This window comes from Panthera leo, chromosome A1 (assembly GCF_018350215.1).
Source record: "Panthera leo isolate Ple1 chromosome A1, P.leo_Ple1_pat1.1, whole genome shotgun sequence".
NCBI lineage: Eukaryota > Metazoa > Chordata > Mammalia > Carnivora > Felidae > Panthera > Panthera leo.
In genome coordinates this window covers 155,690,165-155,716,262 of record NC_056679.1, presented here as the reverse complement: position 1 = coordinate 155,716,262, position 26,098 = coordinate 155,690,165, and the positions used below count along the sequence as shown (strand labels likewise).

The 26,098-nt window shown below is 34.1% G+C and overlaps 1 protein-coding gene across 1 annotated transcript in view; it reads left to right on the top strand.

Annotated features, from left to right (window-relative positions):
* The window catches only part of FAM172A (family with sequence similarity 172 member A), a 389,831-nt gene that overhangs the window by 186,347 nt on the left and 177,386 nt on the right, over positions 1 to 26,098 (top strand). Inside the window, exon 8 of the mRNA XM_042943485.1 lies at positions 8,981 to 9,100. Coding sequence (XP_042799419.1) covers positions 8,981 to 9,100 — 120 coding nt within the window. The remainder of the gene's footprint in view (positions 1 to 8,980; positions 9,101 to 26,098) is intronic.

The window sequence follows — 26,098 nt, the reverse complement described above, 5'->3', positions numbered from 1 at the left end:
ACACAGAAAGATTTACATGAAGTAAAATAATCATGACATTTTGATTTTAAAATTGGACGTGTAAAAACCTTCAATTCATAAACTTTCATTTTACTTTTCTTAAAATGAATTATAAGTTTAAAGTAGATACTATAGGAGCATTTATTTTATAACTTTGTAGCAACAGGTTAGCTGAAGAAAAATCTGTCAAATTTGGCAATGGTTCAGAAAATATGTGAACCTGTCACTGTAAGCAGTCTCAAAGGGTGAAATGCTTTACAGGAGCTAATTAACCTTAGAAAATAATTACACAAATATGCAAATGTTGTTTAGATAATTCCATGTGTTATCAGCTCAGGTAGTCCATCATAAATGCAGACTTTGCAATGCCTAGGTAGTAGAATCTGGCATATGTGATAAGGCTTTGGTTACTGCATCACTTCTGTTTGGCATTTAACAATTAATGATGGCAAGGGTACATCAGGAAATTCAACCTGAGTACAGCCCAGTTCCACAGTATAAATATCCTGTGCATTCGGCCTCCAGCAGACTCTAATTAATAGATTTACTTCTTTTCATGTGGTTCGTATGTTTGCATATTCTAAAATTATAAGTTACTCAGTACAATATGAATTCTGATATGATGAAGAAACCTATAATGCAGATTTAGTATGTTTGCATTTCTGTAATTGAAGCATATTAAGAAAGTCTTTTCCTTTTGAAATCTGTTTAGTTTCAAAATATATTATTGGTAATATACATTCTCCAGATTTTGGTTTGTAAATATGTAATGGTTGTGGGCAAAATGTGGGCTGCAAGTTGGAAATGACACAAATTTACCTTAGAACGGCATCACCACATTTATAAAATTGGGATTTTAGTAATGTAATATGTCAGAAATACATATTAAAAACCACTCTCCGTTTATTATTTCCTGTGCTACCATTATTGTGCTTACCTGTTGTAGGAGGCAACAAATATTTGGCAGAATTTGTTATGTCTTAAAATGGTAGGAATCTGACTCTCTTGAAAAGTGAATAGTAAAAAGCTATAATTTTGTGAAAGCCTTGGGAACTAGTTACATATGAAAGCCAACTTTTTTATAGCTAAGATTTATCTCCTTTATCTGTTTTTTAAAATGATATTTTTTCTTCACATTTTTAATTTCCAGTTAGTTGACATATAATGTAATATTAGTTCCAGGTATAGAATTTAGTGACTCATCACTTACATGTAACACACGGTATTCATCTCAAGTACCCTCCTTAATACCTATCACCCATTTAACCCATCCCGTCCAGTAACCCTCACTTTGTTCTCTATGGTTAAGAGTATGTTTCCTGGTTTGCCTCTCCCCCCGCCCCCCGCCACCCCATGTTCATCTGTTTTATTTCTTAAATGCCACATACGGGTGAAATCATATGGTGTTTGTCTTTCTCTGACTTATTTTGCTTAGCCTGATACTCTGTAGCTCCATCTATGTCATTGCAAATGGCAAGATTTCATTCTTTTTGAAGGTTGAGTAATATTCCATTGTATATATAAACCACTTATTTATCCATTCATCAGTCAATGGACATTTGGACTCTTTCTGTAATTGGGCTATTGTTGATAATGCTACTATAAACATTGGAGTGGGTGTGTCCCTTGGAGTCAGTATTTTTGTATCCTTTGGGTAAGTACCTAATAGTGCAATTGCTGGGTTGTAGTTCTATTTTTAACTTTTTGAGAAACCTCCATACTGTTGTCCAGAATGGCTGCACCAGTTTTCATTCCCACCAGCAGTGTAAGAGGGTTCCCCTTTGTCTGCATCCTTGCCAACATCTGTCATTCCTGTGTTGTTAATCTTACAGATTCTGACAGATGTGAGGTGATATCTCATCGTAGTTTTGATTTATATTTACCTGACGATGCGTGATGTTGAGCATCTTTCATGTGTCTGTTAGCTACCTGGATGTCTTCGTTGAAAAATGTCTATTCATGTCTTCTGCCCATTTTTTAACCAGATTATGTTTTTGGGGTGTTGGGTTTGATACGTTCTTTATAGATTTTGGATACTAACCCCTTTATCTGATACGTCATTTGCAAGTATGTTCTTCCATTTGGTAGGTTGCCTTTTAGTTTTGTTGTTTCTTTCACTGTGCAGAAGCTTTTTATCTTGGTAAAGTCCTAATAGTTCATGGTTGCTTTTGTTTCCCTTGCCTCTGTAGACGTTGTCTAGTAAGAAGTTGCTACAGCCAATGTCAAAGAGGTTGCTGCCTGTGTTCCTCTCTAGGATTTTGATGATTTCCCATCTCACATTTAGGTCTTTCATCCATTTTGATTTTATTTTTGTGTATGGTGTAAGAAGGTGGTCCAGTTTCATTCTTTTGCATGTTGCTGTCCAATTTTCCCAACACCATTTGTTGATAAAATAATATTTTGAGTAAAACTGTTCTTAATTGTATGTCGCTAGTTCTTTGAAAAATGGAATTCACATAATATCATTAACTTGTTTTTGATGATGCAAGATTACTGTTGCTCCTGTTATTGTGCTTTATCTACAGTACTGCTCCCATCTTGCTCAATTACAGTAGTTTCAGGCTATTGCATTGTACATACTCATGTAATTTTTTGCAGGTTTTTTTTTTCATTTCTTTAGTTACTCTCAAACTTCAGCTATCATTGCTTACTCTTAAACCTGTTTGACATAACTCTTCTGGTTTGCTGCTTGTGTATGTGTGGTGGTTTCAGACCAGATATTCAAATTTTTAGATATGAAGGTATAAAGATCCTGCTCAGATGGTGATTCCCCCTAATAAGCCAACAGTACTCATTCAGTAGAATTTCTAAATTTCTTTGCTATCCACTTGTTTTATCACAAAAATAATGTACTTTGTAAGAATTTTTGAAAGTTTAGAGAAATGTAAAGAATCTAAAAATAGAAAATACTCATAATTCCGCCATCCATAGGCAGCTCAGCTGCTTTTGATATTTTTGATTTCTTCTAGTCTTTTTCAACCCTTTTTATATAGTGAAAATTATGCCCTGTATTAGGTAAACTGCACGTATTACTTTATAAACTCATTGAATAGCTACATAATATTTCCTTAGATAAACTATAATTTACTTAAATCTTTATTTTTGCATTATTGGACATTTTAAGAATTATCCAGATTTTTGCTTTTATAAATGAGACTGTGATGAACATCTTTGAACATCAATCTTTGCCACATTGAAGATTCCTGAAATGGAGTGTAAGTACTCCATTGTCTTGGTTTTGAAACAGTCTTCATAACATTTTGTCAACAATATTGTTAGTTATTTATTAAATACCTATAGCATGCCTTGTATTATAGTTTGTATCCAAAAGAGAATCAAATTGCTAATATTCTAGAAGGAAGGGAAAGTGACAATGACAGATTAAAGAAATAGCTGGATAGAGAAGAACCAATGAAATAATATAGGATTCAGTTTAAGCTACCATGGCTAATAGTAGAGGTGACAGGTAAAGTTGGACCAATAATAATGTTTTGCTGTAGTTTTAAACATAGGCAGGATAATAATGCATGTAAAAAGATGTGTATTTTCCATATATTTCTTGTAAGATTTTGTGGGTCAAAGGTTAGCAAAATCTTTTCCCCTTCTACATGAGAATCTGATCTTCAGGTAACTTTCTAGCTCTATATCCTTTAAAGCCTGATAAGTTGGTATCTTAAGTTAGGTTTCCCAGAAACAGCTTCTGAAGGTGCATGCAGGCATTTTGTTGGGGAGTTCTCTTGGAATCAGTACCTGTAGTGGAGTTTAAAAATAGAATTTGGCTGAAGAAGTTGAATCGCAGTACAATCACAACAAAGGCCTCATCTGACTCCACTGGTGATCTCTGGATCTAGTATGGCTTTTCAGAGATGTCTTGCCTTGAGGCAAGAGATAGAGCTTTTACAGATCCATGTCATTTTGACCAGTCATTGTGTGTAAGTTGCCTCAGAGAGGGGATTCTGGGAAGCATATCATAGTAGCATCCACTCTAAGTGGCTAGTTCCTAGGGCACATTGCCTACAGTAGAAAATGACCCCTGATTGGTAAACTGCTTCTGGATTAGAAGGAATTACAAATACCACGCTTTGATCTTCCCTGAGGGTAGTAACTTCTGTAATTGGGCATGTCCCTTGCAGCCAGGGATCCTGAAGTGATGCCTGTGGAGTTGTTGCAAGAGGTATTAGCTTCTGTGTGGTATAAGACTTTCAAGGCAGGGATAACTCTTGCATCTGCCTAAAGTGAGTCTGATTCCCTCATTTCCAAACTAGTATTCCATGGTCCCAAGACAGTAACTCCTGGAAGGCCATCTGATCTGCTACAGGAGCTTCTGCGAGACTCCCACTTAAAAGGAATGGCTGGTGCTACCCTGCTGGCAAACTGTGACTCCTACCCTGTATCATTTTTGGATCAATAGATGTCAAGTGTGGCCCAGAATAGTCTTGTGTAATTGTTTAGTTGTGAGTATAGATGGCCCCCTTAACTGGGTGTTATAGACATTTTTTCACTTGGGTCTCACTTTTTTTTTTTTTTTTTCAACGTTTTTTATTTATTTTTGGGACAGAGAGAGACAGAGCATGAACGGGGGAGGGGCAGAGAGAGAGGGAGACACAGAATCGGAAACAGGCTCCAGGCTCCGAGCCATCAGCCCAGAGCCCGACGCGGGGCTCGAACCCACAGACCGCGAGATCGTGACCTGGCTGAAGTCGGACGCTTAACCGACTGCGCCACCCAGGCGCCCCTTGGGTCTCACTTTTTAGAAGATTTGGTTTTAAAATCTAAAGCTGAAGAGTCATTTGATAACCTTAGAATCAGGCTAAAAACATTTAAGCACTTGGGGCACTTGGATACTTGAGGTTTCTTTTTCTTCCTGCTGACAGGCCACTATTAACAGATATCGTCTCCATAGAGATGGAGGGGAAGACTCAGCTATGATACTAATCTCTGAAAATCATAGTCTTATTTGTGAATGGTGGAAAGAACTGTTAGTTCTTAGCTCTCCTTTAATCATAGATGGGTCATTTGGGCCTGGTTGGCAGTTTCCCTCATATCCTATGAGTCACAAAGTTTTGCTGATTCTTCCTTTGTAATGACTCATTCCATCCCTTCCTTTCCATTTATTCTGCTATCACCCCGAGTAGTATTAGTCTTTATTACCTCATATGTGAATTACTGAACTGCTACCCTGGACATGTTCTATATCTTTTAAGTTTTGCCTAATATGAGCTGCTTCATGAGATCCCAGACTGAATTTCATGAGACTTTTGTCTAGGGTTTTCAGACCACAGCTCTTCCTTGACATACAGTGGAATTCCATCTCGATAAACCCTGTTGTAAGTTGAAAATGTCGTAAATCAAAAAGGCATTAAATGCACCAAACTACTTAACATTGTAGCTTAGCCTTGCCTACTTTAAACATGCTCAGAACACTCACTTAGCCTACAGTTGGGCAAAATCATCTAACACAAAGTCTATTTTCTAATAAAATGTTGAATATCTCATGTAATTTATTGAATACTGTACTGAAACTGAAAAGTAGAAAGGTTGTATGTAGAATGGTTGTAAGTATATTGGTTGTTCACCCTCATGATCACGTGGCTGCCTGAGCTGTGGCTCATTACCACCACCTAGCTCCATATTGTACAGCATATCACTAGCCTAGGAAAAGGTCAAAATTCACAGTGCAGTTTTTACTGAAGGTGTATTGCTTTCACACCATCAAAAAGTCAAAAAAACATTAAGTCTAACCGCTGTAAGTTGATACCATTTGTATTAAAGTATAATTGAAATTTTCCTGGAGCATGAGTACAAGGTCCCTAGAAATAATAGGAAGAAAGTCTTGAAAGACTGGGTTAGAGAAGATGTTGGCTAAGAATTCCAGGTATTTTGGGAACCTGTGGATTACTTTTTCAGTAAATTTACTTTTTCAGACTGGAGAATGGTTGATCAGGGCCAGATTTCAGGACGACTTGATCTGGCAACACAGTAAAGGGAAAAACTAGATGAAATGAGAATAGCTGGGAATCTTGTAAGAGGATTCAAACTGAGGTGGGAATGGAAAGGATGGGACAGATAGGATCTCAACAGTGTAAAGGAAGAGTTGGTGACTGTGGGAAGAAAGCATGGAAGACCTCACCGAGGTCACATTGTATGGATTTATAATGGGCCTACTAGACTGGATGTCAAGACACTCTGCCAGGAATAGAGAAAGTAATGCTCCTCACACACTACTGCCTCTTTTATCTTTATGTGTTAACAGCCTTATGAAATTGCAGACACATTAAAGGCCAGAATCATGGCTTACTTCTTATCATCCTTACACCTCCATTTCCAGCACAAAGCCTAAGGAGACAGTTAATCTCCTATATGTTTTTATTCTCTCCATATAAAGGGTGTTTAGAGCCATCACAGCTATGTAAGATTGTTAGTTCTGCCAACAGTCAGCAGAACCTCTGTTATCTTTCTTCCTGTTTTATTTTTACATTTCTTTCATTGTAAAATATAGTTAGGGTGACCAGGTATTTGTGTTTTCTCTGGATAGTCCCAATTTAGACCTGTTCTCTCATTCAGTACCTAATGATACCTTTCTTCATTCTCAGAGATTTGTATAGTAAATTCTATGATCACTCTGCATACATGTACAGAAAAGTGCTAAGTTCGTATTACTCAGTTTAACTATAACTATAAAGAATACACCTGTGTAACTACCACTCCAGTCAAGAAATGAAATACTGCTAGCCACTAGAAGTCTATTTCCTGTTTACAACTCTGTCTCTTTTCCTTAGACCTAACCACTATGCTGATTTTTATGGTAAACATTTTCTACTTTTTAAACTAATGAATGCTAAATTATTAAAGCCAAAAATGCCCTACATAGACTTATTCCCAATTATTATTCTTTTATTTATTTTATATACATTAAATGTGGATAATTTAATATGCATATTACCAGTAAATATCTTTGAAACTATATTTGTATTTTAGTATATGAGTGAAGATTGTAAGCAGTCATTGTGAAGCTATGTGTTGTATTTTCATTATTTATTTATTACACCAAGATTCAATGAACAAGACGTAGCTATTGGCCTCAAGACTTTGATAATCTAATAAGCAATTACAATGCAAATTATTCAATGCAATAATAGCACCATGCACAAGATATCATTGTAAGACATTACCTAGCCTTGGGAGTGATAGGGAAGACTTTTGATAGAAGGTGATGTCTTGTTTGATTTTGAAAAACAAGTAGAAATTATGCAGGTGAAGATGGTGGGTGAAATGAGGGCAGAGCTCAGGAGTTACTTTCCAAATGAAGGATACAGCCCAGAGAAAACAAAGTTTGCTACAATTAGGAAGTTGTTCCCTGAAATTGGAACACAGACAATGTTCTATATGGTCTCTCACTGAGGGAAAAGGGGGTCTTTTGGTCACCTTGTATTGCAGAGCAATTGTAAGAGATGCAGTTGAAGACAGAAGCAGATTATGAAAGGCCTTCAGTGTCGCACAGAGTTTGAATTTGATCCTGAGGGCAATGAATCAGTTTTAAAGTGTCCAATAAACAGGGGGTGAGTAACATGGCAACATTCTCATATTTGCATTTTTAAAAGGTTGTTCTTACTGCAGATTAGAGCATTTAAATAGGCAATAGTAAAAGTAGTAAAAATGGACTGGAGACCATTGCAGTCATCCACTTGTGAAATGATGGTGGTTTGAGCTAAGCCAGAGGAAATGAGAAAAGAGAGAAGTGGATGCATTTAGGATACAGTTGGAGAGAAAATCAATGGGATTTTAATGATTGAATATATATGTGGAGTTTAAGCCAGAGAGAGATAAAAGATGCTTAGATTTTGACTGGAGGTGGGGAGCAAAGACAGTGACATAGGTTTGTAGGTGGAATGTCACATGCAGTGTTGAATTGGTTGAATTTGAAGTATCTGTGGGACATCCATAAGGAAAAGACCATCAACACTTGCATATACGGGTTTGGAGCTTTGAAGAGAAATTTAGGTCACAGATAGACATCAGGGAACAATAGCTTCTAGGTGGCAAGGGAAATCATATTGTGGACCTTAATAAGATATTATAAAATTTCTAAGCTGGAAAATGTAAATAAATTGTTTTCATTGTCTAATATCAGGACAGTTTTAGGGAATTACTCTTTGGTGTTAAAGCTTCAAACAACTATTTGTACAAAACATTTTCATGATCTGCCTTAGTTTTTATCAGTTTGTATTTTGATCAGTGTTATTTAGCTCTTTGGTTTTTTTTTTCTTTTTTCACATTATCCAGGTTAAACTTTAATTACAACATGTATCAACTATCAAAATAAATACAACAAAATGAAATTATTATAGAACTTTTGGAATTATAGCAATATGCATATACTAGTGTTTAGCAAGTTAGGAGAAATATACAAGTCTCTGGGTTTATATGTTTAGATTCCTCCCAGTTCTAGAAATAAAATATGTATGGAAAGCACTTTTATAAAAAAGAGTATTTTTAAATAATTTAAATAGAGAATACTTGTTAGTAATTTTCTGCTTACAGAAATACTTAAAAGTTTATAAATTAAAAAAATTAGATTTATGTATAGCAGAAATATTTTCAGATATAAATGTAGAAATATAACTGAATTTTTTAGTTAACAACCTTCTATCGTAAGACGACTGTAACTTTCTGCTATTCAATTCTAATGTATATCTTAATATCTCAGGTATATCCAGAATGTAATTTCCCCTCAAAATGTGGTTATTTTAAATATTTTGTTTCTGAAGATTATGGTAGCAATTAAGCTTAGCAGTAATTACTAATATTTTATCCTCTAATTTGAATTTTCAGTGGTAGTTCTTTTGAGTTGATATTATTCTCAATGAGCTATAACCATCTTATTTCTTGGGCTATGTAAGCAAGCATATAATTTAATTTTTTATTACTATGATAATAATTATATACAGTACATAATATATGACATTTGTTTTCTTTATAGGAAAATGGTTCTCCTGAAGAACATGCGGTCTATGTTTGGGACCATTTCATAGCCCAGTCTGCAGCTGAGAATGTGTTTTTTGTTGCTCACAGTTATGGAGGACTTGCTTTTGTTGAACTGGTGAGTGCACATTTAACTCTATTTTTAATTCCCAAACTCTTCACAGTCTTATCCGCCCCCCCCCCCACTCACTTCTAATTGATATCATTACTTTAAATTACTTTATAAAGGGTGAAAACAAAGTATTTTGAGTAGTAATTTTATAATGTTTAAAAAGAGTATGCTTACTTATTTTATTGTGGCAGAGCATTTCAGTACTAACCAGAAGGCTTTTTGCCTATTCCTTATTCCCATGTTACTTCTTAATTTTTATATTATAGACCATTTTCATACCTCTTATGATACTTATGTTTCATGTTTTATGTGTACACGATTGAAGCTTATTTTATGTGTAAACTGTTAAAAATATAAAGAGACCTATTGAATATTTGAGAATATTTTGTTTATCTTTAACTTTTATCTCTACAACTTAGTACTTGATACTTGATAAGAATTCATAGAGTTAGTATTAAAACTATCAGAAAGATTCCATTAATCTACTAAGTGAAATTCATGGTTTGTCCATAAAAATCTTTACGTTTCAAAGTAATCTGATTCTTGGAGTTAAGATTGTGTACATTATAGGAAAAATTATCAAGATTCAAAAATTTTGTATTATTTGCGATGTTATAAGTACCACACCATGTGCCAGTATGAATGGTTAAGGGGATATATTTAATACCAAAAAGGCTCTAGTGAAGAATTTGTGCCTCCACATGTCCATAAACCTTAGGTTACAGAGAGGTACAAGTGCTCCTGTAATAAAATGATTAATTTGATAACAGTGCATGTGATAATTTTAAATCCAAATAGTCTAATGTGGACATCCAAGGCAGGCACAGCATTGGTTGTCTAACTTTTATGTTCCTACACTTTGGTGTGTTTTTCTGTTTGTTGTGGAAATTAAATATACTTTTGTGGCCTTTTTATCCTCCTCAAACCTTATTGCTTACCCACCTGATTTAGATATAAAACTGGTGGTGACACCTGGGAATACTTTAGCCGACCTAAATTCTCAAATGCTTACGCTTTCTTAAGATCAATAAATAAGTTAAATCTTTTATTTATTAAATAGATTTCACTTTTTAGAAATTATTTTCAAGTACTTTTAATTCTGCTGTGTTTATTTTAATATATAATGGATATTTTAGGTTAGTTTGTTAACATAAAACTATGATGATGTTGTCTTTCCAATAGTTGTCTCTAGACCCTACAGATAGAGATCTATATAGACACACACACATATGCATATACCATATATATATATATATATATATATATATATATATATATATATATCCACCCTAGGTTTTCTTTGTAAGCCATTAAATTACTTAAAATGTGAAATTTCATTGGCTTTTAGAGTAACTTAAAATATATCTGGAAGCCTGCGAGACTAACCAAATTCCAGATTAATGTAAAACATAAATTACCATTTATTGCTTTTAGACAGTTTAAAAAAAAAAAACGTTTATACATCAAATTTGGAATTTAAGTGAATATTGGACAGTTCTTCAAATGAACTTAAGATGCCAGAGTAACAGATGACCAGTGTGTCCGTCCTATTTTGCCTATCTTTCTTGTCACACACTGGTGGATATTTCTCCACTTTTGTTCCAGTTTAATATAAAGCACACAGATGTTTCAGAACAAGACTTGACTTCTGACCTTGAGGCTATTAGGGTCAGGGTCCTCAGGGCCTGTGAAATTATCACAAGCTGAGCTAAAGTTTTTCTCCATCACAGGAAGTAACCAGTAAGTAAGAAGTTAAAAAGGAGCTTTGTCAGAGAGACAAGATGGTCTCAGTGAGGGTCAGCTTCTGTAGCCTGCTATCTCTGCAGGAGGTGCATGCATGGGAGGAGGAATATAATATAACCACTGGCACATCACATATCTGTCAGGCAACACCAGGACTGAGAAGTCTATTTAATGTAATGTACCTTGTTTAGGTTTTAAAATATTAATGGTGATCATCTCAACTGCATAACATTTGCTACTTTTTGTGAAGTACCTTTGATAGGGGGTTGTAATAGGGGCGTACACATTGTGGCAACTGAAGAAAAAGTGGTTTCTGGCCTAATAATATAGATTCTTCTGAGCAAATAACAACAGTAAAAACCACTGATGAGTTTTACATAAATTTTTGACAAAGCTTGATTAATATATTTAAGGCCATTATGTTTCTACTTAACTTCAAAAGGATTTTTAAAAGACAGTGTTGTTAAACAAACAGAAAATATTGAAATATTTTTAAACCTTTGCTTTTTGCTGAAAGCTGAATAATATTCTTTTGTATTCTCCCTGGTATTCTTAGCAGGGAAATCATGGTGTTTAAAATGTTCACAAATATTTATTCTCTTGAGATTTTTCAACATTAGTGTAATATATCAAATTATTTTATATGGATTCAGAATTTTAATATTAACTTTACAAGACAGTGATTTGTGAAAATGTTAAATTTTGTTTTAGAATTCTGTCTCAGTAGTACCTTATACACATCGGACATTAAATCTTTAGGATTTCAGTAAAGTTTAACTTTTTTTTGAATTGTCATAAAATTTTACTCTTGTTAACAGGCTCTGTCTACACCATCCCTTCTTTCTCTTTCAACTTTTGTGTCTCTCTTCCCCCCCCGCCCCACCCCTTGTTTTTAGAACAGTCCTAGTTTGTACCATTATGTTGGAATGCGTGGAGTTTTTCTACCATTTTCATATCGCATATTTTAAAATGTATCTTGCCTTTAAATTAAGCTAAAATTGTGTATAATTGTTTAAAATTAAATGTGCTGCTAATAGATATCTGAAAATAAATGACTTTTATGTTTAGAGCACAAAATATTTGTAGAACTTTCATATTTTGCAAATTGTTGTTTTTGAAAACTGAGAACATTTATGATTATGTCACATCTTAAAGTTTGAGTTTCTCCTGAAGCATACATTATAATTAAGAGATTTATTTTCAAAAGCAATGCTCATTTTCTAGTAATAAATCTTGGAACTTGATCAGATCTAACGTCATAAAAACAGCATACAGTTTACTAAAATAATGAGAAAAGTAATATTAAAAATACCTTTTTCACTGCATTTATAACCACCATATGGTAACAACTCAAACTTACTCTCTAAACTTTCTGTGATTCTTGCAAAAATAGATATTGATAAGACAGTTCTAGAAGCAATTCCAGCATTCATTCATTAAAGACAAAAGAGAAGAACTATTTATTTTATGAATTGGTGATGAATTTTTTAAAGTAATATATCTGCCCTATGTTATCTTTTCTGTGTATTTAAAATAGCACCAATATATAGAGTTCCAGTAATTAAACCATCATTTACAAAGTTTTAAATTGCTGTTTTTAGAAATTCTGTTTTATACATGATAGAATGAGTAGTCATAACTAGAATGCATTTACCAAATCCTTTCAGAAAGGATTTTTTTGCCTTATATTAGTTTTGCCTTATATTAGTTGTTAAAAATTCAAGCTCATTTCTTGGAAACTGTCATGAAAAAACAACACAGTTTTAAGCTTTTTATCATCTTTTTCACTACCCACTTTGATGAAGTGATTCCATTGCTTACATTGTTGGTCATTTCAAAGTGCTTTGCTTTTGTGTTTCTTTCTAGCTGAGAGTTTGACAAAATCAAGCAACCTTAAAATTTTCTTTTATTTGGAAATAGGTTAGCTTTCCTTGTCAATGCCCAGTTTCCAGTCTCAGCTCACCTTACCTTCCATGTTTGCAGTGCTCAATAAATCAATTTGCATTCAGATTTCTTTCTTTAATCAAAGTGAGAGTGTTGATATTTTTTAATAAAACACATTAAATAATTTTAACCATTATATTTCATTAGTTTATTGAATCATCTTAGCTGATATAAAATTGTTATTTTTCTTGTGACTTTTTTTTCTTTCTCCATATTATTAGTGATATGTTCACAACTACCACTAAAAACATCACTTAAAATGTGTGAAAACTGCTCCTTTTGAAAGTGTATCTCTACCCACTTTTGATTTTGGTTTCTCCATGCTTGTCAGCACTTGATTGGCACCTCACTTGCATGTGAATTAAGGACTGAAGGGAACGCTATTTCCCTGCCATTGTTCCATGCTGGGCTCCCTAGCCTTCAGGCAGCCTAAGCTGACCTTCAGCAGCTGATAGAGGACTAGTTTTTGGACTTAGCTGTGTGAGGACACCCAAGCTCAGTCTACTCTGAGTCAATCTTTAAAATTGCCTGCAGCACGATTTGGATTGATGCTGAAGAGAAAATGGAATGGGACTAAAAGTATTCATTTTGTACCTTCAGTGACATCAGCTAACTATGACCTTAAAGAAGCGTCATCTACATTTTGTCTAGAAAGAACAAAGTAAATTAGATGTTGGGAGTATATCTGTGTACTAGTATATAGATATTGGTAGTGATGTGCTCAGTGGGAATAGCTAAAAGTTGGGCTACTGGGAATCAAGAATTGAGGCGAGGTAGAAAAAGTAAGGGGTAAAGCAAAGAAAAATCGAGCCATGATAGAATCAAAATAATTCAGGCCAAAGCCACTTCTTACAAACCTGGTTTAAAATTCAGTGAAAATAAGTTGCCATTTGTAATATCGTTTTAATTTCTGATTTGGTTGCCTCCATGATGCAAACGGCATGTTAATGTATGGAATGATTACAACTTGTTGTGTGGAATGCTATCTTAATTTTTTTACTTATCTTATAGGAAGACAGTTTAGTTTCTTTATTCTGTAGGCTCGTAAAAGAGAAGAACCGGAGGTTATGTTATTTTTGTCTTCTCTGTTGAGTTTTATTTTATGCCTTGCATACAGTGTGGATACTATCTTTTGACTGATTGTTGGTAACAGTAATTTTAGGAGTTAGTTGCAAGAATACGAATGAGATCCGAAGAATGGACTTTACCCGTAAAGAAGTAGTGGGAGTGGTAAAGAAGAAGCACACATTCAAAATGTTAAGGAAACAGATTCTCCATGGCTTAGTGATACTGGATCCAGAAAACTGAATGAGAAAACAAAGGTTATAGTATATCCTTGGCCCATACACATCTACAGAAGCATATCAAAGTGTATGTAAAAGGAATTCAAGCACAACAGAGAAAGAATAATAAACAATGATTATGCAGATATGTAGGTATTTGGGGGAAATGTTTGCACATACTGTGCCATTAATAATTGTTAATTTAAAAAATAATAATTGTGGTTAATGATAAATGATTGAGTCATTTCAAGTCAAATCAAGTCAGTGTTTTAAAAAAGGAAAGGAGAGGGGTTCCTGGGTGGCTCAGTCAGTTGAGCATCCAACTTCAGCTCAGGTCATGATCACATAGTTTGTGGGTTTGAGCCCCATGTTTGGCTCTGTGTTGACAGCCCAGAGCCTGTAGCCTGCTTCAGATTCTCTCTCTCTCTCTCTGTCTCTCTGTCTCTCTGTCTCTCTCTCTCTTTCTCTTTCTCTCTCTCCCCCTCCCTCCCTCCTCCCCCATTCACACTGTGTCTTTCTCTCTCTCAAAAATAAGCATTAAAAAAATAAAAATAAAACAAAAAGGAGAGAGTTATATATACAGATGTGACTTGTTAATAAACTCCACAGGAGTACCTGTGTACTGGGATTTGATTTTTTTTTTTTAACTTTTACTCAAATAATTTTTAATAAGTATTAGGAGGACCACTGTTTGAAAGAATGACTCAGTTTGTTCATTTTTATGTTAACTTCTCTCCTTTTGTCCCATATCTAATCAGCCAACACATTTTGGCAGTTATTTTCCTTTGAAATATTAATCATGTCTTTTCTTCTCTGTGCCTACTGTTAATTTCATCATTTCACAACTATACCACTGTACTCTTCTACCCATTTCCTACTGGCTGTCTTTACTCTTTATTTCGTGCTATATACCATGCCATAGATCATATTATTCAAACACCCCTTTTACCCTGCCATTCCAGAATCACACTGGTTCCAATTATCTACTGCATCATGTCTCCTCTCTATAACTCTACAACCCTCTGTATAATCTGATTCTTTCTTTCCAACTGTATTTTTCCTAGTACAAACTTTCAGTTCTAGTCTTAATTTCCTTATTGCCATTGCTCCATCTCACTACACCTCCACCTCTGGCCTCCAAGCCCAGGGTAGTAGGAGAACACAACACTCAAAAGATGACCTGAGTTTGGGGCGCCTGGGTGGCTCAGTTGGTTGGGTGTCTGACTTGAGCTCAGGTCGTGATCTCACAGTCCGTGAGTTCGAGCCCTGCGTCAGGCTCTGTCCTGACAGCTCTGAGCCTGGAGCCTGCTTTGGATTCTGTGTCTCCCCCTCTCTCTGCCCCTCCCCTGCTCATACTCTGTGTCAAAAATAAATAAAAACATTTAAAAAAATTTAAAAAAAAGATGACCTGAGCTTGAATCCTAGTTCTGACACCTACAAATTATGATAACTTGGGTCAAATCCCTTTTGTGTGCTCTCCTGTAAAATTCCTGGTTTTTAGGAATTAAAGCAGTGTTAGTTGAGTACCAGTCTAGATGCCCACAGGATATGTTCATTCACGTTTTTGCTAATGCCATTTCCCCTTCCCAAGTGAAAAAATTTCCCTCCTTACTAGATTTTTCACAAGTCTTCTCACTTAACTCCCCATTTTTCTGTAGTATTTATATGTTTCACAAATGAAAACTTTAGTTTTGTTTTACTAATCAGTTTTGTTTTTATCTTTTATCTCCGAATCTTGTCTTGCCCAGATTCTCTAGAACAACTGCTCTTGTTCCACCACCCCTCCCCATGTTTGGAAACAATATGTATTACAATAACATGAGTAGTCTTAAATATCCTCAACGTGCAAAGTTAACTGACCTATATATTCAGTGTGAGCATTAGCAATAACTCTTTTACTAATTAAACTTAATCATTCTTTGTACCTTCTGTTGGAATATTGACTAATTTGGGAATTCTGCCTAATCAATTCTTTCACATCAGACAGTATTACCCTTTTGTTCCCAATGTTAGTCTCGTGTAGTCTTCTCTCTACTGGTATCCTCCTCCCTTAGGCTGATTGAAAAGATTGCTTCTCTTGACTCACACTTCAAAGTATAGTCTTCCTAATCAAAGAAGGAACTAAGTTATAACTACGTCCGTGTAATGTTGTGTAGCAATGTATGGACTAAGTCTTGGAAACTTTGCATTTCATCCCCAATCATGAGTGTAATATTGCCTTTTGCTTAATAATTGGCTTACCTTTGCTTATTTCCATTTTATTAACTTAAAAAAAATTAAGATGATATAATTAAGATTTATTAAGCTTTCTTAAGATATAATTCATATGCCATAAAATTCATCTTTTAAAGTATACAATTCATTCGTTGTTAGTATATTCACAGAATTGTACAAACATCAGTACTGTCTAATTTTAGAACATTTTTATCATCACAAAGGAAACTCAATACCCATTAGCCAGCATTCCCCACATTTTCAGTCCCACCAGCAATATATGAGAGTTCCAGTTTCTCTACAACCTCACCAATACTTGTTATTGTTTGTCTTTTTTATTTTTGCCACTCTAGTGGGGGTGAACCAGTATCTCATTATGGTTTTTATTTGCATTTCTCTAGTGACTAACGATTTTAAACATCTTTTCATGTGCTTATTGGCCATTTGTGTATTTTCTTTAAAGTAATGTCTATTTAAATTTTTTGTCCATTTTTTGTGTTGTCATTGTATTGTTGAGTTGTAAGAGTTCTGTATAAATTCTGATACAAGCCCCTCATCACATAAATGATTTGCAAATACTTTCTCCCATTCGTTGGGTTATCTTTTCACTTTCTTGATTATGTCCTTTGAAGTAGAGAAATTTTTGGATTTGATGAAGTTGAATTTATCTGGTTTCTGTTTTTGTCACTTGATTTCATTTTTGCACATCACGTGAAATGTGGTACAACATAATTCTTTTAAATGTGGATATTCAGTTGTCTCAGCACCATTTGTTGAAAAGACTGTTCTTGCCCCTTTGATGTGTCTTAGCACCTTTGACTATTAATATATAAGAGTTAGCTTCTAGAGTCTCAGTTCCATTTCATTGATATATGTGTCACTTCTTAGACCAGCACCACAGTGACTTGATTACCATAGCTTTGTAGTGAGTTTTGAAGTTGAGAAGTGTAGATTCTCCAACTTTGTTCTTTTTGAAGAATGTTTTGGCTGTTTTAGGTCTCTTGCATATCCATATGTGTTTTAGGATAAATTTCTGCAAGAAAGGGGACTGGATTTTTATTGGGACTAAATTTCCAAATCAATTTGGGGAGTAGTGCCATCTTAATAATGTCTTCCATTCCATGAACATAGGCTTTCTTTCCATTTATTTAGATCTTTTTTCAAAATGTTTTATTGCTTCCAGTATACAAGTCTTATACTTCTTTTGTTAAATTTATTTTTCAGTATTTTGTTCTTTTTGATGCTATTATAACTGAAATTATTTCTTAATTTCACTTTCAGATTGTTGACTCTTGGTGTAAAAATACAATTTTTGTGTATTGGTCTTGTATCCTACAGCTTTGCCACACTCATTTATTTGTTCCAGTGTGTGTGTGTGTGTGTGTGTGTGTGTGTGTGTGTGTGATTTTCTATATTCAACATCATATAATATTGAATGAAAGTAATTTTACTTCTTTACTAATCAAGATGCTTTGCTTTTCTTCTTTCTCCTTTTTTTTTTTTAATTTCCTAATTGATCTGTCCAGTACAATGATGAATAGAAAGAAGTACTTACACTTAGATCACACTTACAAAGGACATCTTTTTGTTCCTGGTCTTAAGGAAAAAACATTAATTGTTTCACCATTAAGTATGTTACTTGTGATTATTTCTATTAAGGACCTATGTGCTTCTTCATGTTTACATCCCTCATTTACACCAAGATCAGGTTGTTCAAAAGGCGGAAATGGAGAAAATTTTAACTAATCTTTTGTTAATGTTTATTTATTTATTTTTGAGAGAGAGAGAACATGCACAAGCAGGGAAGGAGCAGAGAGAGAGAGGGAGACAGAATCCAAAGTAGGCTCCAGACTCTAAGCTGGCAGCACAGAGCCCAATGCAGGGCTCGATTTCACGAACTGTTAGGTCATGACCTGAGCCAAGGTTGAACGCTTAACCGTGTGAGCCACCCAAGGGCCCCTCACTAATCTTTCATAAGAATATTTTTGTAGAATAAAGAATCCATATTACTATAATAGAATTACCTTTCGATGAGGCTTTTCACTATCCACATAAATGTGCTGCATCCAGGTCTTATTGCCCTTTGACTGTGCAGCTATGAGAATGGGCACTGTATCTGTTGATTCAACAAAGAATGCCAGGAAACCACAGGTAAGATGAGCACAATAGAGGTGCCTGAATGGCTCAGTTAAGCGTTAAGTGGCTCGGTTAAGCATCCAGCTCTTGATTTTGGTTCAAGTCATAATCTCAACATTTCATAGGATCGAGCCTCACATCGAGCTCTGCTCTGACAACATGGAGCCTGCTTGGGATTCTCTTTCTTCCTCTCTCTCTGCCTCTCCCCCACTGGTGCGCTCTCGCTCACTCGCTCTCTCTCTCTCAAAATAAATAAATAAATATGTTTTAAAAATTAGTACAATAACATGTTATGGAAAACCCAGAGAAATTGATATATTACTTTTTCCATTGGAGTTATGAAAGATCATAATGAGAGATTTTGCATCTTATTGCAGGTATGAGAGCATGATTGACTATTATAAACCTTTTATAAGGGGGATCATAGAAAAACAAATTTCAGTTAATAAAGAGGCTGTTTTTATTATACTTACAACATTATGATAATCACTTAGTGTAAGCACTCACCCAAATAAGATTCCCAACCACAGTGACACCTCTGATTTGATACCACAAATTGAAAAGCACTCTTACAGGACAAAAACTTTGCAATCGAAACCATTTAACTTCTGTCTTAGAAGTTGCATTTCAATCCTGATTAAGTAATGTACTCAGATTAACTCGGGAGCCAGGTAGACTCAGACTCAAAAGCATACTAGATCCAGATCCATGTTAGGATACAGTTTAAGAGAATAAAGATAGAAGCCAGATCTGGGCAAAGGTCTCACTACTAGAGTTTAGGATGGGTTCAGGAAGAGCTAATTCAGCTGGAGAGATTGGCTTTGGAGGTGAACCTCACTAGGTAAGCATCGATAGAGCATGGTGAACTCAGGTTTAAAAATAGGAGGTATAATCTGGTTGCAGAGAACAGACAAGGCATTGGGTAGTAAATCAGTAAATAGAATGTAGTCACTGGTTCTAAGAGTACCTCTTAATTCACAGGTATGTTTGGCTTTAAGTCATCACAGAGTCCTTTTGTAAATTGGCAAAGAATAAATAGCTAGTTCATTATTTTCTCTGGTTCCTACTATGCTGCTAGCCTAGCTGGACCTGTAATAAGTATATACTCAATAAATAGTGTTTGATCCTGTATTCATATAGAGATAAGTTATTAAAAGTAGATCTCATTTGGTGCTTTGTTGGGTCAGATGAAGAAAGTAAGGTGAAGACATTCATATAGGACAATAAGATAGAGCAAAGCAGGGTGGATGAGAGAACAAAGTTGATTATTTACGATGTAAAACAGGACATTTAGAATCAGTACGTGTGAGTGTGTAAGAGGTATAGCCTATGTTCCTGAAATTTTGGACACGTAGAAGGACCATTAATGGAAATTGGTCAGTGAATGAAGAAAAATGACTAAGAAGATACTGAAATCTCTACTCAAGGGAAGTAGCCAAACTTAACCCTAACCCCAAAACTAGTTATGTTTTCTCTGATTAGATTGAGTAAGTTATATCTCATATCCTGTAGGAAAAAAAAAATGTCTATTTAAATATGTATTAGTGTATTCAGATTTCTTCTTAGTTTTCCGTATCTTATTTTAATTTTTCTCATAAAGAAGTTTATTAAAGAGCATAAGAATACAATAAAAATTGCTATTTAATATTTCAGTGACAATTTTATAATTGAGTTGAATGATTAAAAACTGTTCTAATTTTTAATATACCTAGTTTATGCCTAATATTCGTAAACCTTGACATCTAGTTTTTAACGTCATATATCTAAATTTCTTTACTGTATTAATCAGACATTTGGATTAGGAGAAAAATTTGACATTTACCTTTGTAAAGGAGAGGCACTGGTCATAAAGATAAAGCACCTCAACTTTCTCCTATAGTAGAAATTCCCTATCTTGACATCTTTCCAGTTACAAGACATCAAGGAATGCTTTATAATTATAAATGTTGATTTTCTTAAAAAAAAAAAAAAACTCTAGTAGCCTGTCTGCTAAGGACAAAGAAACCTTGACTTTCTCTATAACGTGGTGCCCTGTGAACAATTGTCATAAAATGGTATGAGATCACTAGCCCCATTGCATTGCCTTTGTTATATTACTGCTCAGTATACCTCAGAAAAAATTCCTAATTTCAGTATCATTAGTAGTGTAATAATAGTTTTTATCACTGTTACAGGCTGGGTCTTACATTTTCAATTTTGCATTTTTAGGATATCTACCTAAATATTAGACATATTTATGTTTATATTATGTCCATATATTTAAATGTGTCATAACATATTAGCTATCTTTAGCATATTATAAACCTTAACATTTGGTGATACTTACATTTTCTCTAAGATTTTACAATATATTTTCAAGCAAAACAGATACCTTCATATCTGATTGCTGTATATGAGCCCTCTCTCACTCTCATGAAGCCCTGTCATTGCTGTTATAATAGAATCCATATAATCTGTCAGCCATCCAGGGGGGTGCTCAAAACATGGTTGGGTCAAGAACAATTCTAAGCAATTCGTAGCAATGTCTTTGAAAATGGACATTTTAAGTAGAACTGGCATTTATGAATGTCTTACACATCAGAAGGCAGCAACAGCATCTTCATATTCATCAGCAGCATCACTAATGTTTTAATGATACTCAGTGTGCACTAGGCCCTGTCCTTACCATATAGTTTATATAAATATATTTTATCTCATTTAATCCTCATAAATCTTTGTGAACTAGACACTGTTATCATCCCCATCTTATAGATGAGAAACATTTAAATATATATTTTCTTCCTTTGAAAGCAGACCTCTCATTTTGTTTTTTGTTTTTGTTTTTGTTTTTGTTTTTGTTTTTAGATCTCTCATTTTGTTACAGTGGGTTTTGTTTCTCCTCTCATCAAGTAGTGCAGAATAAATGATATAATATACTAACTATCGCAACTCTTATCCCTAAAACACAACCTCCTGGTTTTTCATGTGTTTCAGGATTCAAATCTACATTTCTCAGTACATGATGATTTGGTTTTTATTCTGTGTCCTATTTACTGCTTATTCCTTTCTGTGCCTTCCAAGCAGACTTTCAATTTTAATCAATTCTTAATTACCCTAACTAATGAAGGGGAAAGAAGGTGTAGAAATTTTAAAATAACAGGCAGTCCCCAAATCATTTATATTTGAAGTTTGAATATGTTTTGATGTGGTGCTCTGGAAATTCAGTTTAAACTGAAAACTTGAAAACAGTTTATGAAGGTCTGGAAAGCAGCTGAATTTCCTTGGCCAAGCCTCTGGTTGGCTCTTCTTTGTAGCTCATTCCGTTCTGGAAATAGACAGTTGTCTTCTAATACCAACCAAATAGAATTGACCTTTTAAGTCTCACTGGAACAGTCTCTGCTACCAGTGTTTGCTCTTTCGCATTATCCATATCTGTAAGTTACACCTGAAAGTAATAGCTATGTAACATAGCACCTACCAAGTACCAGACATTGTTTTAAGTGCTTTGTATATATTAATTCATGTGATCCTTATAACAATGCCATGATGTAGGTATTAGCATTATTCTCAGTTACAAATGAGGATACCGAGGCACCAAGATGTTAAGTGTTAAGATCATACAACCAGTAAGTGATGGAGGCAGAATTAAACCTAAGCTTTCTGGCCCCAAAGTTTATGCTCATAACCATTATACATACTGCCCCTCGGAACAGAACATTAGTCTAGGATACTATTGGATTTGGTCATTACACATTGTTTTAGCAAGACATTTTACAACTTAGATTGAACTCTGTAGGTAGGTATTATTAGCCCCATTGTAACAGGTGAAAGACTGGGAAAAGTTGAGGAACTTGTTCAGGGTTGCACAACCAAGGTCAGAGCCAGAATGGAAATCCACCTTGAAATCAAATTTGAAATTGAAATGCAGTATGAGAATTAATGAATTTACTCAAGAAGTGCTCTTCCCTCTGATGGGTTTTTGAAAACACTGCATGAAACAAATCTATATTATAATAGGATATTTTTAATTGATGAGGGAATTTCTCATTTAAAGAAAGTCTACATTTATATTTGTAAAGTACAGAACTTTTTGGTAAACTGAGTGTCATACCTAACATACTTTTTAAATTGAGAACATGCTCTTAAAAGCAAAAAATACACATATTGTGCAGATTTAGATCAGGAAGAATATTATTCATTGCCTATCACATCGACACATATCAAATATTAGATGATAGTACTCTAAAATTGTTTTTCTATTTTTTTCCTGCATATTGGAGAAAATATTGCAATTTAAATATTGTAACAAAAAGTGAAACAACAGTTGCTTCATTCTTTGAATTTTACTTACTGTAAATTGGAGTTTACATTTCACTGCAAATATCAGACTACTTGATCAAAAGTTTTATATTCGAAATTAAAAATAGAAAAGGAAACATTTGAGTCCCTGGAATTAACCTATTTTGTGTCTCTGATTTATTATAAGCACTTCATCTGATATCTAATATTTGAAGAGCTATAAAAGGGCATTATGGTGCTTTGATTTTATATCTCCATGCTTGCTCCATGTAAACAGCAAAGTTTTTATAAAGCTTTAACTCTAAGTAAAGAGGCTCAAACAAATGAATGACATACTTATGCCTTAGGAAAAAAAAAATTTATTAGAGTAAATTTAAGCTTAAAATCTTACTAATGTAGAAAGCACTAGAAATGTGAAAAATAAAAAGTAAGCTATGTTTATCCTGCATAGTCTCATATTTCTTTTCATTGGCTAAATAAACGAGTGTTATATCTGTGTCCTCTCAACAGCTAAATAAACGGTTTTACATAGTGAAGCTTTATATTAGATGTCTGATTTTCATATTTTATATAGTGTTTTGTTAAGGAGAGCTCACACATCAATAAGTGAAGGAAAAATCATATATTTTATTTTTAATATTAGAAATATTTGCTACACACCTTTTAGAAAATGTGTCTGCAGCTAGGGTTTTAAATTTAGAATTTCAAAGTAAATGTACTAGCAGATGTTTACAGAGTTTTTTATTCATTTGGCAGTATCTTTATTATAGTTGCTGATGCTATAATTCCTATTTAAAATATGATTTTGGCTTTTAAGTTATGAAGGGCTTTTATAAAATGTGATATTCCTAAGGAGAGACTGTAGGTTTAAAAACAAAAGAAAAATGAAAATATTTTGGAAATAATTTTGTGCTCAGGTACTTGCTTGAATACCTGATAATTAAGCATTCTCGATGTAGCCTTATACAGCATCTGACTTGCCTTCAAGACCATTTAACAGGGATAGAGCTTTGTGTACTAACTTTGTGTACTAAGTAGCCCTTGAACTTATTATGCATTCTAATCAGATTTTAGAGTGGTTTTTGGAAATAGAGATTTTACCTTTAAAAGAAAAACTGCTTCTATATCGATAGGTTAACCACTATAGAAGATAATCTTCGGTGACTGAGAATGATGACTATAATTTTAAAACTTGAATTATTTTTCCTACAACATTTTCATTTATTCCTGGTTCAAGAACTACCTGAGACAGTCTCTGCTTTTTTTAAGATTTTCATTTCCTGTTCATGAATACAAACATACCAAAAATTTAACCTTCTGAGACATCAGCAAAATTCAGCTATGCCTAGAAATTTTAAGAACTCAAGAATTTTATTTGCATTCTCCAAAGTAATGCTGAGTGTTTCTCCCATGATGTTTTCTTCCTCTTTGCTGTACTCTGGATCCCAGAAAGTTTTTAACTAGCTATTAAAAGTAACCCATTTTAAGAATTCATGGTAAGTGTGAGGTATTCATCAGTATATATTTACTGTCTGAAGCTGATATAGCTGTAAGGTTTTTTAGATCCAATTGATCTATTGCGCATGTTCTCTCCCTAGGTTGAGGGACGTGCTTCTATTTGCATAAGGCCCTGGGCAAGGTTCTTTCTTGCATTGATTGGCCTGTCCAAGGCAGCCTGATGTGTTCTTGCATTGATCACTTTGTCTTTTCTTGGAAGACAGTGTTACACTGAGTTCATCTCAAACATTCTAGGGAGGAGGTAAAACTTTACTGCAGATGTCTCAATTTTATTCAGATGTTCCTTTGAGTATAGGCCCTTTTTTGCAAGGATAAGTATCTCTTCTTTTTTTTCTTAAATAATTTGGATGTTTCTGCAGTTTGAATGCACTGTAGACTAGATCATATTTGAAAAAGCTACGTTAAAGAAAATTGCCAGAGTATATGCCATTTATCTTGTGCTATTTTTGTTTTTAAAACAGTGTATCTCACTTCCAGCTTAAAACCGTTTTCTTTAAAGATGATCTCTTAAACGTAGACATAAACTAAAATTTACTGGTGTTGTGATAGGTTATCTACTTATCTTTACTAGCTTTATAGTTTTCTTAGTTTCAGTGAGACATGCATTGCTTTCTGTGTTTAAGGAAATAAAGAGTTTTATTAGTTTCACAAAGAAACAGTGGTCCAGAATGTCTTGCTTGTTACTATTCATCATTAGTAGTAAGTAATGTTACTGTGAATCACATGTCAAATATGGGAGTTATTAAGCAGCTGCATATCAATATTAAATATGTAAAGTTCATTTCATTATATCATGACTTTTGTGGTAGTACGTTATTTTAGAAACCTGAGTATAAAAATTAAGTCTTCAACCAAATCTATGAGAAACTGAGCAATGAATGTTTTACAGTTTAGCACTCTTTATTGGCTGGTCCTTAAATCAACATTTATATTGTCTGCCAAAGAACATATTTGCCTACACAGCTAATTATCAAGAAAATGCCCATTACCCCCAACCTAGTTACTACATCTTTAGTGAGGAACTGGTGAGACAAATGTAGGTTTCTGTCAAGATGCACGGCAACATCCTCCTCCCAACCAGCTTGCTGTTTCATCAGAGGCTATGTGAATTTATGAGAAGGTTTACTTTTGGCAAAGATTTAGAAATGTGTCATGGCTGAATTTGATTATTGTGCTGTTGGTAATTACACTCAGCTACAACAATTCCTCAATGGTTTTGGAAAGCATATTTAGTAACACTTACTACAAATCAGGACATTTTCATATATTCTACTTTATCTTCATTAAACAGGTCACTATTTCCGAATATTGTTAAAGTATAGGAAATAAATGTAACAGAAAAACACTGCATCAATTATTTTGTTCAGTGGTATCACTGTGGCATCACTCAGTAAATGATAAGCCACAGAAACCTTCTTCTACTTTAATAATTCTGTTTTGTAAAATTTGATAGTAAAATATTAGAGATCACATTTCTTTTATTTGCATCAGAGATGCTAGAATTCGTGCTTTAAAATTAAACCTGGAGTGAACTCAGTGTTTATTATACAAGAGCAGTAACCATGTCAAGCTGTTAGATAATGTCATTTGCTGTTTCAAAGGTGTCTCTAAAAGCTACAGCATTCATGAGGTATGTTATGTGAGTTATGTCAAATTTTTTCAGCAAGTGGAAATGGCAGTAAACAATTATTAATTTAAATAACATGCATTAGAAAATGGGGCCTTGTATAGGAAAAATTAGCTTTGTGGGTGAAACTTAAATTGTGTTAAATTGTTAATAATTTTATATAGTCATACAAATATGAAAATAGTATTCATAGAATAGTGATATAATTTTTTTCTGAAGTTTAAATATAAGTGGGTAATTTGGGAAAATAACTTGTGAAAA